The sequence below is a fragment of the Phyllobates terribilis genome, unplaced genomic scaffold (genome assembly GCF_046119375.1).
Source record: "Phyllobates terribilis strain yellow unplaced genomic scaffold, ASM4611937v1 Scaffold_7__3_contigs__length_470593459, whole genome shotgun sequence".
Lineage (NCBI taxonomy): Eukaryota > Metazoa > Chordata > Amphibia > Anura > Dendrobatidae > Phyllobates > Phyllobates terribilis.
The window spans coordinates 140142259-140155666 of record NW_027362767.1 but is presented as its reverse complement, the minus strand read 5'-3'; the positions used below and the strand labels follow the sequence as shown (position 1 = coordinate 140155666).

Here is a 13408-nt window from a genome sequence, read left to right as displayed (position 1 = left end):
GTGCAGCTCCTCCCGAAGCCTCCTGTTGGTCTTACTTGCCTCTTCATACTCACGGAGGTGGCTCATGACCCGGGAAGCATAGGTGGACGCAGACTCCCGGGGTCTCTGTAGCCCCCAACCTTCCACTTCACCTCCGTGAGCACTCAGCTTTTCACCGGAAGGAGCGCAGTCACGCATGCGGTCAGGCTTTTCCTCCATGTTGGAAGCCTTGCGGCTTCTCTGGGTCGCCACAGACCCGTGGGGGAGTAGGAGCCACATTGCTGTGACTCCTGGTGGAAAGTCTCACCCCCGAGTCCTTTGATGTGCAGTTCGGTTGCTGGCTTTTCCTGCTCCCCGCCGGACTGGCTCGGGGAACAGAAGCCTGGGACTTGGCTCCATTGGTCATCCCAGTAAATCCAATCCCTCCCTGGGTAGGAGAGAGAGCAGATCCCCAGGGGGAGAGTTGTTGGTTCCCAGGAGCACACAACAGGATCACTGACGACTACACCCACAATCACCATAGTGAGCAACAGCTGATCAGAGCTGCACTCACTATTCTGCTGGTGCAGTCACTGTGTACATACATTTCTTCACAGTCTGTATAGGTCGGGTGCAGAACTTCCAATTTACTATATTGATTGCTGCTTCCAATAGGTGGCGCTATAGAGTTCAAGTCCTCTTTTTCTGTGAAGAGGCAATTTGCATATTACATTTCCCAGAGGAGCATTGCACGGCGAATAAGCCTCCTTACCTTGGCATGCCAGAGCCGGTGTGTCACTCTCCAAAAGGAGAAACGTTACCAATTAGACCTCAGTCCAGAGCCTCTCACCTAGACAAATCAGTTCTCATACTTTGCACTGACGAGGGGCAATAACTCGAAACACCGTGGCTGCGAATTGATATTCTGATTTGGCTTTTATCCTAAGTCATATGGCAAGACTCGTTAAAGGGTCGATTGTGACTTGTAGGATTGCTGCTTCCAATAGGTGGCGCTATAGAGTTCAAGTCCTCTTTTTCTCTAAAGAGGCAATTTTCATATTAAACATACAAACATTTTACAACCCTGGACTGTGGTAGTTTGCCAAATCTGAACATCGAATGAGACTAAAATTGCAAGAGATTTCCATATGAATACATTTTATTGACCAGCAAAGCAAAAATAATATTTTTTTCCACTTTTTTTTGTGTTTTATCAGAACAAAAAACAAACAAACATGAATTTCATACAATATTAAGTCAGCCTATGTACAGAACTCCTCTTCATATTTATATTATATATATACAGATACAAAGATTTCTGTTAAATATCTTAGATTTTTGGATATTCTTAAAATCAATAATCATTCAATTAATCATTAATTGTACATGATTGGATTGGTCCTTCATCTGCGCGAACATTTTGGTCACCTGAAGAAAAGGCTCTGGTGTTAAAACAGCCGTTTCCACTAAGCGTAAAAAGGGTCAATTAAAAAAAAAAAAATCAGATATTTCCCTCCAGGGGTATATAGAGAGGATGAATTTTTACTACAATTATTATTTCTTTTTTTTAATGCAGATTTACTACAGATTTCTGCTTTTTGGAGTTGATTATTAAAACATTAATTCTTAAAACAAAAAATTCAGAAGTTAAAAAAAAAAAAAAAAATAAATCCTTATGAAACAAAACAGGACCGCGATAAAATCTAAAATTATTTACATGAGATCGTTTCATACAAAATATAAATAGGATCGATGGTTGGAATAGTAGAAGATTCTTTTTTTCCTCGTTAAGAGTGAAGCAGCTTTACAAGAAATAACAGAGAAAAAATAAAGTAGAAGGTTAATTCAAGGAAGGAGAGCGACGATGAAGAGAAATACGATGTGGAAATTCGACAAATACTTGCTGGGACGTCAACAAATCCAAATATTTCGGAAAAAAGGAAACACTACAATTGCAAAAGAATTCAACATTTTTTTTTACTTGTTTTATATTTTTGTGTTTTACTGGTCAGTGATTCTTAGGAGGGGGAATATCTTCTGATCCCTGATATCAGGGTGTACAAACTTCTTTTTTGTGTCCTCTTAAAGGAGTTAGCCACTTTCTGATGCAAACCCTAAAGCGGCTGTTTATCTGGAGCATACTGACATAGAAAAAACATATTTTCTTACAGCATCACGGTGTTCTTCCTTTTCTTAATCACTCAGAGGCAATCATTATCTTAAAAAAATTGATCCATCTTCCATCGTCAAGGCCAAGCTCGGAGACAGCTGGAGTGTTGGAGTGGTGGTTGGAGTGTTGTGAAAGAAGAAGTGTTTGTGCAGAACCGTGGGAAAAAAATAAAATTCCGTCTATTAACCAGCCTAGGAGGACGTCACATGGGATCCAACAATCCGCATTTCATCGACAATTAGTAAAGACATGGCTTGTTTGGCTTTCTTACCTAATAGCGGCTTAACAGTCGTAAAATGCCTCCCCAAAAGGCAAAAGACGCACCATGGAGATTGATTAAAAAAAAAAAATAAGAAAAAGAGACTAGTTATTTCTGCTTCTCAGACCTGTTTGAATGTCTCAACCAATAACTTAAAAAAAAATTCTGATCGCATAAAAATAATAAATAAATAAACGTGGTCCATCCAGGAAGGTCAAAGTAAGCAACAGTACAACAGTCTAAGAAAGCTAGTCATTTTCTGGGTGTAGGGAAAGAGACAGAAGTTCCAAAACGTCTTGTATTTTTTATTTTTTTTTCCAATTTTTTATGTAGGAGTCTTTTAGCCAACATTTGTTGCAAGAGTCTATGTAATTCTTTTACACGACTCGGAAACCAGCATATCCATGTTGGTCTGTATAAATCTAAACCGTTGCATGCAGCCCCTTCTGAGGACATTTTAATTGGTCCATCTCGAGGGAACTTTTTTAAAAAAAAAAAAAGTCTATTCATTTACTTGTAAAAAAAAAAACCTATTTGGGAAGGAATTGAGTAATTCTTTCTCCACTAACAGTATCAGTCACTTTATTTCACCACTCCCTTGGGTGGAGCAGTTCGTCCATCTTGTGTCCACAGTAAGAGTCAAGAGTTCCTCAACTTTCTGAAGAGTCCATCTCTGCGTCTCGAATGTCGTGAGTGCTCTCTGCCTCCTCTGGAATGTCCTGCATTCTCAGAAATTCTGTAAAGTGAGATTATGGAAAATGGAATGGTTATCCTTTATACAAAAAAAGGTTATACCAGTCAAAAACATATCGCTTATATGCAGGATGAGTGATACTCCTCACTCACTAAAATTGGGAGTCACAACACCCATTCCTCCTTACTGCACAAGCACGGTGAGAAGAAACTTAAATTGGGCTGTGGTCACGCACACGCCCTGTCACTTATTAGTTTTTTGGGGGCTGACTAAAATAGTCAAGTACTATAGTATTCATCATGTTTCTGAAGAGACCATGGATGACATTAATAAACTGTCCTCCTCAACATTATGGTTGGCTTAGCTGTCGTGAGTGACTCTTACCTCGCGTGCTTGACGGTGAAGTTGGTGGACCACCACCCTCTTCTTCAGACGACTCCGTGTCTGCAGTCTCTGGCAGTCTTTCTAGCTCGGTTAGATCACTCAAGTCATCCTTTAGGTCTGGATCATCTTGAAATGTGATGATGGGGAGTGGCCCGTCAACCACGGTAGAACGTCGGTCATGGTTTGACTGTAAGTGGAGATGGGTGTAAAATTGTTAGCCTAGAAACTATAATTTGTGGACAGATTAGATGTTAACGTGGGTAAGGAAGAGCCTTCTTACCTGGGGCGGTGTGAATGTTTGATACAAGGCATCTCCGGCGGGCAGGCTTCTTCTCCTAGGGTCAATTGCTCTGCAAATCCTGCCGATCTCTATTCCACTATTGCTCCCTTCTCTCTGCATCTGGACCACTTGTTTTTTTGCTTCTTCCAGTTCTCTTTCCAGTTTGTTTCTGATCTGCTCACTTTCTCTAAGTCGGGTTTCCAAAGTCCCTGATTCCTGTGCTCGTTCTTCACACTGCCTCCTGCTGCGCCTCAGCTCTTCCTGCAGTAGAGTGTGCTGCCGCTGAAGTAGGGTCAGCTCTGTCCCTGGTTTATCAATGCTTTTGGACAAGGGCTCTGCCACAGTCAAGTCCCGGGAATTAGTACGGCATAGACTTTCCTTTTTATCACAGCTATCTGGGATCTGGAGACTCAACAGACTGTCCTGCTGAGCGACAACGACCTGCAGAGGTAAGAACAAAGATCTGAAACAATACTCCCTCTATGGCTGGCCTATGTATAATACATTCACATGCTGATTTTTTTAATATACCATGCATGATCTAGTATTAATGTCCTTCATCCCTTGTGATACTCACCTGCAGGCCATGTAACATATTGTATAGGCTTGAAATCCTCTGCAGAGCCTCCTACAAGGTGAAAGAGCAGAGTTGAGAGTCAATCCAATTGATCCTCAAATCACTTCATTATTTATCTCTGAACATCATTTCAGTATACTAAAGAAGGGATAAGACCGGCCCTCTGTGCGCCAGAGGTCCGGCCCTCTGTGCACACGAGGGGGCGCCAGAGGTCCGGCCCTCTGTGCACACGAGGGGGCGCCAGAGGTCCGGCCCTCTGTGCACACGAGGGGGCGCCAGAGGTCCGGCCCTCTGTGCACACGAGGGGGCGCCAGAGGTCCGGCCCTCTGTGCACAGGAGGAGGGATAGATGACACTTTGTATAGAGGATCAGCACTTTGTATAAAGGGATACAGGATAGACACTCTGTATACAAGAGGAAAGATAAAAGATCACGCTTTGTACAGGAAAAGGGATAAAGGATAGACACTTTTTATACAAGAGGAAGGAAGGAAAAATAGCGGCCCGGCACTTGATATATAGGATAAAGAATAGAGGCCCGGCATTAAGTACAATACTGACATTTACCTCCTGTGGACTTTTATTCTGCAGCTGATTGCCATTACGATCCTATAAGAAAAAAATCAGACATGACATACAGTAAGCTGTTTGACAGGCAAACATTCAAATACACTGTAACAACGTTGTTCCAGAATTGCTGCTTTCCTAAACATCAATACAAAACGATGGTGGACTCACCTTCAAATTAATGTCTTCATCTTTATTAGAATCTAGGGATCCATTCACACTGCTGCCCTCAGTATCTGCAGGTGACAACGAGTTCATTATAAGAATGCTTCATATCTAAGGCATCCAGACACATGTAGAAAACCCTGCACATGCAGTCGGAGGACCAGCACCACCCCCGTTGGATACTCACATGCAGTGTCACTCGTCGTGACATGGTTTTGCTCTACTTTAGGCGAGTACTGTTCTGTTCCAATCAAAAGTATCACATCCTTGAGAGCTTCCACTAAAAAGAAAAAAATAAATGTCTATAATCAACACAATCACACAATTCACAAGTGTAAGTTACCGAGGAAGACGTGAGCTAAGAAGAATCAGCAAAAATATGAGCAGGACATAATGTAACCACCAAGTATGAGGGCTACTCCAGGTTATGTGCATATTGAACTGCTCAAATGGCCAATTCATGGCAACACGTAGCTTTACCTTCTTTAATGGCTTCACTGATGAGTTTCTCTCCTCGATAGCTGTCTGTTGATTCAGTCCTGAAGAGTTTGCGTGTGTTACCACCCAACGGGGTGTCTTCTCCTGCCTGCAGCTGAAGAACTTTCGAGAATAGGGTCACTTTGTCTTCAAGGATGTCTGCTACTTCTCTGTCCCTCTGCTGTATGACCTCTGCCAGAAAACACAAGGTTAATATTCCACTCCTGGACTTTTTGCTACAAAGGATAATCTGTAATATCACTTGATACGTGAATTGTGATGGAAAACATACGCACCTTTTAACTTTCTCAGTTTAGCTTCCACTTCGGTCTCAATCAATGGAAAGTCCTCCCGTTTGGGACATCTAAAAATTTAATCAAGATGATCATTTATGGGCATCACATTAGAAAAGCAGCCAATTTACTCCATGACGATGAGTGTACCCGTTCCAAATATCCAGCTGTCTTTTTGTTATTTTTTTCTCAAGAGTTTTGCATTTATTATTTCCTGGGCTACCAAAATGTTTTTTCCCTTTTTTTTTTTTTTACAACGATTGCAGGGTCCAAGAGGGGCAACAGCATTGCCGTCCCCTCTACATACTAAATAGTTCTTATTTATGTGGTTCGGAAACAAGAAGAAAAGAGCAACTATAATGCGCTTCTATACTCTAATAACACTAGGAGCTTTAACCCCTTGGAAAATTATTTTTGGGAAAGAGGAGATGCTAACTAATAGTGATCACCAAAATGATAAAGAAAAAAATAAATAAATAGTGATCAATAGCAATATCAATCTATGAAAATATATCAATTTATTAAATACAAAGTCACTGATTCCCGGCTGCCCGTCCATTACTGTGCGCCCTCTGTGTGGGCGTGGGTACCATGGCAACACAGGACACTACGGAGGTGAGGTGCACATGTTTCCGCCCTGACAGTGCAAGCTTCCTGCCGCGATGCTCGACCTCCCAGCGTCCTGCTTACACACAGCTGTCTTCATGGTAAATTCCACAATTATCTTATTAACTGGCTGTTATATCAACTGACATTAGAATGTTTCTTGCATATGCCCCTGATGAAGCCACCGTGAGTGGCGACACGCGTTGGGCTCCGCGGCGCCAGCTGTTCTTATTATATTTTTTTCAGCACAGGCTCTCACTTTCTGGTATCATCCCCTTATTCAGTGCTTTAGGTTCCGCTGTGGTCATTAGCTTATGTTAGCTGTAGGGACCTATTTGGTTTTCCATTAGGATCGTACTTTTTGGGGGCACCATTCAGTGTGGGGAAACAGGTACTGCTTTTTGCCATACTCTGCTTTTTCAGCCTTTTATGTGCTTTACTTGCCTTTACACATTTACCCTGTTATTTAACTAGTGCATTGCAGGGTCTAGGCATCATTGACCATCACAGATATTGCACTGAGCCTGTGCGCTCTGTATTTCTTCATTCATTGAATTATCATTTATAGTATTTGTTGTATCATTATATACGTGATTCTATTATAATGTATCAGCTGGCTCCTTAGACAGTGGTGTTTTTCCACTATTTTATGGTGTTTTATATGTTTGTTAGTTTGTTACTACATGTATATGTGTCAGGAAACATTTGTATTTAATAAATTGATATATTTTCATAGATTGATATTGCTATTGATCACTATTTATTTATTTTTTTCTTTATCATTTTGGTGATCACTATTAGTTAGCATCTCCTCTTTCCCAAAAATAATTTTCCACTTGTTAGTTCATGAGATGCTGCAGGTAGATCCCGTTTATTAGATGGTGCCCTCCTCATTTATGGTGGTAGCTTTAACCCCTTCATAACCTTGCGATTTTCCGTTTTTTTTTTGCGCTTTCGTTTTTTCCTCCCCTTCTTCCAAGAGCCATGACATTTTTATTTTTCTGTCCACCTAGCATATGAGGGGCTTGTTTTTTTTTTGCGGGACGAGTTGTCCTTTTAAAAGACACCATTTATTTTATCATGTGATGCACTGGAAAGCGGGAAAAAAATTGCAAAAAAAAAAAGTGCAATTCCACAATTGTTTTTTTTCTTTTTTTTTTTTTTAATTTACCATGTTCACTGTATGGTAAAACAGACTGGGCAATAGGATTCCCCAGGTCAGTACAAGTACGCAGATACCAAACATGTAGAGGTTTTATTATTTTTTTTTATTTAAGTGGTGAAAAAAAAATCCAGAAATTTCTAAAGAAAAAATTATTTCACTTAAGTCGCCTTTTTTCGAGACCCGTAACATTTTCATTATCTGGGGCTGTGTGACTGCTTAATTTTTTGTGCCCTGAGCTGACAATTTTTAGGGATACCATTTTGGAGGTAGATGTTTTGATCGCCATTTTATTGCAATGTTGTGGCGGCCCCCAAAAAAATTTTAATTCTAGCTTTTTGATTTTTTTTTTCTCGTTACATCCTTTACCGATCGGATTAATTTATTTTATATTTTGATAGACTGGGCGTTTCTGAATGCGGCGATACCAAAATATGTGTATTTTTTTTTATAATTGTTGTAGTTTTAATGGGGGCAAAACGGGGGGGGGGTTTGAAAATTTGTGTTTTAATTTTTTTTTCATATTAAAAAACTTTTTCTTCTCACTTTTTACTGTATTTAATAGTTCCCTTAGGGGACTTGAAGCTGCGATTGTTCAGTCGCTTGTGCTATATATGTATATTAGTGCTTCATCACTGCTATGTATAACAGAAATCACGATCTCCTATGAACACCGGCCACATGTCAGTGTTCAGAGGAGGATCGTAATGACAGGCACGGGGGTCATCAGAAGACGAGTTAAGGGTTAAAAACCCTGCATGCTGATTTTGGGCGCTTTGAAAAGCCCATAGTCTGTACATTCACTTACGCTTTCACGGATTGTGCAATAAGTTTCATCCATGTGTTTCGATCTTCCCTTGAGGCGGCATGAACCTCGTACATCTCGGGAGGTTTGGCGCTGATCAAGAACATTCCTTTTTCCTGGTTGGCAATGTCCCGTACAATGAGGTTTTGCAAGGAGATGATTGAGGACTTGTCCTAATACACAAGAGCAATATAAACGTCATGCATTCTGGCCTTCCGGCTGGCAGGTCTACGCTTGTCAAGGGTTTACAATATCTCTGTATGCTCTTACCAAGGATGGAAAGCAGTATTTTTGGTCCTTCTCTTGGAGCAAGACAAGGACATCAGTCATTAGCAGCATGATAACATCTATAAAAAGAAGAGAATAATAGATGACCCATTCAAAGTCTATCCAGAACATTTATGAATACACAGTTATGGAGCAAATGTCAACCAATACACCATCATAGTCACGTTGATGGTTAATCCTGTCACCTTTGAAACGTCCGGCAACCGTCTTCCACAGCAGGGAACCTTCATGAACTAACTTCCTTCTTAGCAGCTCTTCCTTAGTGAAATAATTCTCCTCGATAAACGCTGTGGACTTGCTGTCCACTTTCTGGTAGATCTCTTGCAGCCGCAGATTCTTTTCGGAATTGTAGACCTCTTGATCGATGGAGGAAATGAGCTCTTTCACGCGGGTCAAGGAAGTAGCCAAGTCTTGATACTCCTCCTCATCACCTGTAGAGGTAAAGGTTGTAAATGGACCTAAATTTAATAGTAGAGGGCATATCAAGGGATATTCAGATTTTCAGTGGCCATGAGTGGTGAATTGAAGTCCCCCTGTTATGCAGAGATGTAAATTAATGCATCCACAGATATGAACTATATAGTATGTTCCCTATGTTCCAGACAGTAGTGCAGTTATATTTTTGTACATAGAAAGCAGTGTTGTAATAGTTATAAATACATGGAGGATAGTTTTATATTAGTTCTTGTACGTATTATAGTATTATTACTGTGCATAGGTTCAGTATTATAGTAGTTATATTCTTGTACATAGGGGCAATATTATAGTAGTTATATTCTTGTACATAGGGGCAGTATTATAGTAGATATATTCTTGTACATAGGGGCAGTATTATAGTAGCTATATTCTTGTACATAGGGGCAGTATTATAGTAGTTATATTCTTGTACATAGGAGCAGTATTATAGTAGTTATATTCTTGTACATAGGGGCAGTATTATAGTAGTTATATTCTTGTACATAGGGGCAGTATTATAGTAGTTATATTCTTGTACATAGGAGCAGTATTATAGTAGATATATTCTTGTACATAGGGGCAGTATTATAGTAGCTATATTCTTGTACATAGGGGCAGTATTATAGTAGTTATATTCTTGTACATAGGAGCAGTACTATAGTAGTTATATTCTTGTACATAGGAGCAGTACTATAGTAGTTATATTCTTGTACATAGGGGGCAGTATTATAGTAGTTATATTCTTGTACATAGGGGCAGTATTATAGTAGTTATATTCTTGTATATAGGGAGCAGTATTATAGTAGTTATATTCTTGTACATAGGAGGGCAGTATTATAGTAGTTATATTCTTGTACATTGGGGTCAGTATTATAGTAGTTATATTCTTGTACATAGGGGCAGTATTATAGTAGTTATATTCTTGTACATAGGAACAGTATTATAGTAGTTATATTCTTGTACATAGGAACAGTATTATAGTAGTTATATTCTTGTATATAGGGAGCAGTATTATAGTAGTTATATTCTTGTACATAGGAGGGCAGTATTATAGTAGTTATATTCTTGTACATTGGGGGCAGTATTATAGTAGTTATATTCTTGTACATAGGGGGCAGTATTGTAGTAGTTATATTCTTGTACATAGGGGGCAGTATTGTAGTAGTTATATTCTTGTACATAGGGGACAGTATTATAGTAGTTATATTCCTGTACATAGGGGCAGTATTATAGTAGTTATATTCTTGTACATAGGGGGCAGTATTGTAGTAGTTATATTCTTGTACATAGGGGCAGTATTATAGTAGTTATATTCTTGTACATAGGGGCAGTATTATAGTAGATATATTCTTGTACATAGGGGCAGTATTATAGTAGCTATATTCTTGTACATAGGGGCAGTATTATAGTAGTTATATTCTTGTACATAGGAGCAGTATTATAGTAGTTATATTCTTGTACATAGGGGCAGTATTATAGTAGTTATATTCTTGTACATAGGGGCAGTATTATAGTAGTTATATTCTTGTACATAGGAGCAGTATTATAGTAGATATATTCTTGTACATAGGGGCAGTATTATAGTAGCTATATTCTTGTACATAGGGGCAGTATTATAGTAGTTATATTCTTGTACATAGGAGCAGTACTATAGTAGTTATATTCTTGTACATAGGAGCAGTACTATAGTAGTTATATTCTTGTACATAGGGGGCAGTATTATAGTAGTTATATTCTTGTACATAGGGGCAGTATTATAGTAGTTATATTCTTGTATATAGGGAGCAGTATTATAGTAGTTATATTCTTGTACATAGGAGGGCAGTATTATAGTAGTTATATTCTTGTACATTGGGGTCAGTATTATAGTAGTTATATTCTTGTACATAGGGGCAGTATTATAGTAGTTATATTCTTGTACATAGGAACAGTATTATAGTAGTTATATTCTTGTACATAGGAACAGTATTATAGTAGTTATATTCTTGTATATAGGGAGCAGTATTATAGTAGTTATATTCTTGTACATAGGAGGGCAGTATTATAGTAGTTATATTCTTGTACATTGGGGGCAGTATTATAGTAGTTATATTCTTGTACATAGGGGGCAGTATTGTAGTAGTTATATTCTTGTACATAGGGGGCAGTATTGTAGTAGTTATATTCTTGTACATAGGGGACAGTATTATAGTAGTTATATTCCTGTACATAGGGGCAGTATTATAGTAGTTATATTCTTGTACATAGGGGGCAGTATTGTAGTAGTTATATTCTTGTACATAGGGGCAGTATTATAGTAGTTATATTCTTGTACATAGGGGCAGTATTATAGTAGTTATATTCTTGTACATAGGGGCAGTATTATAGTAGTTATATTCTTGTACATAGGGGTAGTATTATAGTAGTTATATTCTTGTACATAGGGGCAGTATTATAGTAGTTATATTCTTGTACATAGGAGGGCAGTATTATAGTAGTTATATTCTTGTACATAGAAGCAGTATTATAGTAGTTATATTCTTGTACATAGGGGCAGTATTATAGTAGTTATATTCTTGTACATAGGGGACAGTATTATAGTAGTTATATTCTTGTACATAGGAGGGCAGTATTATAGTAGTTATATTCTTGTACATTGGGGTCAGTATTATAGTAGTTATATTCTTGTACATAGGAGTAGTATTATAGTAGTTATATTCTTGTACATAGGGGTAGTATTATAGTAGTTATATTCCTGTACATAGGGGCAGTATTATAGTAGTTATATTCTTGTACATAGGGGGCAGTATTGTAGTAGTTATATTCTTGTACATAGGGGACAGTATTATAGTAGTTATATTCTTGTACATAGGGGCAGTATTATAGTAGTTGTATTCTTGTACATAGGGGCAGTATTATAGTAGTTATATTCTTGTATATAGGGGCAGTATTATAGTAGTTATATTCTTGTACATAGGGGCAGTATTATAGTATATACTTGTACATAGGGGCAGTATTATAGTAGTTATATTCTTGTACATAGGGGGCAGTATTGTAGTAGTTATATTCTTGTACATAGGGGCAGTATTATAGTAGTTATATTCTTGTACATAGGGGCAGTATTATAGTAGTTATATTCTTGTACATAGGGGCAGTATTATAGTAGTTATATTCTTGTACATAGGGGTAGTATTATAGTAGTTATATTCTTGTACATAGGGGCAGTATTATAGTAGTTATATTCTTGTACATAGGAGGGCAGTATTATAGTAGTTATATTCTTGTACATAGAAGCAGTATTATAGTAGTTATATTCTTGTACATAGGGGCAGTATTATAGTAGTTATATTCTTGTACATAGGGGACAGTATTATAGTAGTTATATTCTTGTACATAGGAGGGCAGTATTATAGTAGTTATATTCTTGTACATTGGGGTCAGTATTATAGTAGTTATATTCTTGTACATAGGAGTAGTATTATAGTAGTTATATTCTTGTACATAGGGGACAGTATTATAGTAGTTATATTCCTGTACATAGGGGCAGTATTATAGTAGTTATATTCTTGTACATAGGGGGCAGTATTGTAGTAGTTATATTCTTGTACATAGGGGACAGTATTATAGTAGTTATATTCTTGTACATAGGGGCAGTATTATAGTAGTTGTATTCTTGTACATAGGGGCAGTATTATAGTAGTTATATTCTTGTATATAGGGGCAGTATTATAGTAGTTATATTCTTGTACATAGGGGCAGTATTATAGTATATACTTGTACATAGGGGCAGTATTATAGTAGTTATATTCTTGTACATAAGGGCAGTATTATAGTAGTTATATTCTTGTATATAGGGGCAGTATTATAGTAGTTATATTCTTGTACATAGGGGCAGTATTATAGTAGTTATATTCTTGTACATAGGGGCAGTATTATAGTAGTTATATTCTTGTACATAGGGGCAGTATTATAGTAGTTATATTCTTGTACATAGAGGCAGTATTATAGTAGTTATATTCTTGTACATAGGAGCAGTATTATAGTAGTTATATTCTTGTACATAGGGGCAGTATTATAGTAGTTATATTCTTGTACATAGGAGCAGTATTATAGTAGTTATATTCCTGTACATAGGGGCAGTATTATAGTAGTTATATTCTTGTACATAGAGGCAGTATTATAGTAGTTATATTCTTGTACATAGGAGCAGTATTATAGTAGTTATATTCTTGTACATAGGGAGCAGTATTATAGTAGTTATATTCTTGTACATGGGGGGCAGTATTATA

General features: G+C 37.9%; 1 protein-coding gene across 6 annotated transcripts in view; it reads right to left on the bottom strand.

Moving 5' to 3' along the window:
- Positions 1–1099: 1099 nt before the first annotated feature.
- The window catches only part of ARHGEF2 (Rho/Rac guanine nucleotide exchange factor 2), a 148521-nt gene continuing 136212 nt past the window's right edge, over positions 1100–13408 (bottom strand). For all 6 annotated transcript variants that reach the window (XM_073639308.1, XM_073639310.1, XM_073639309.1 and 3 more), the window contains 12 exons: positions 8870–9115; positions 8667–8743; positions 8400–8569; positions 5827–5894; positions 5534–5722; positions 5241–5333; positions 5060–5124; positions 4889–4930; positions 4323–4373; positions 3746–4186; positions 3466–3652; positions 1100–3123 (listed from right to left, as the gene is read on the bottom strand). In XM_073639308.1, the coding sequence (XP_073495409.1) occupies positions 3038–3123; positions 3466–3652; positions 3746–4186; positions 4323–4373; positions 4889–4930; positions 5060–5124; positions 5241–5333; positions 5534–5722; positions 5827–5894; positions 8400–8569; positions 8667–8743; positions 8870–9115 (1715 nt within the window). In that variant the 3' untranslated portion in view covers positions 1100–3037. The remainder of the gene's footprint in view (positions 3124–3465; positions 3653–3745; positions 4187–4322; positions 4374–4888; positions 4931–5059; positions 5125–5240; positions 5334–5533; positions 5723–5826; positions 5895–8399; positions 8570–8666; positions 8744–8869; positions 9116–13408) is intronic.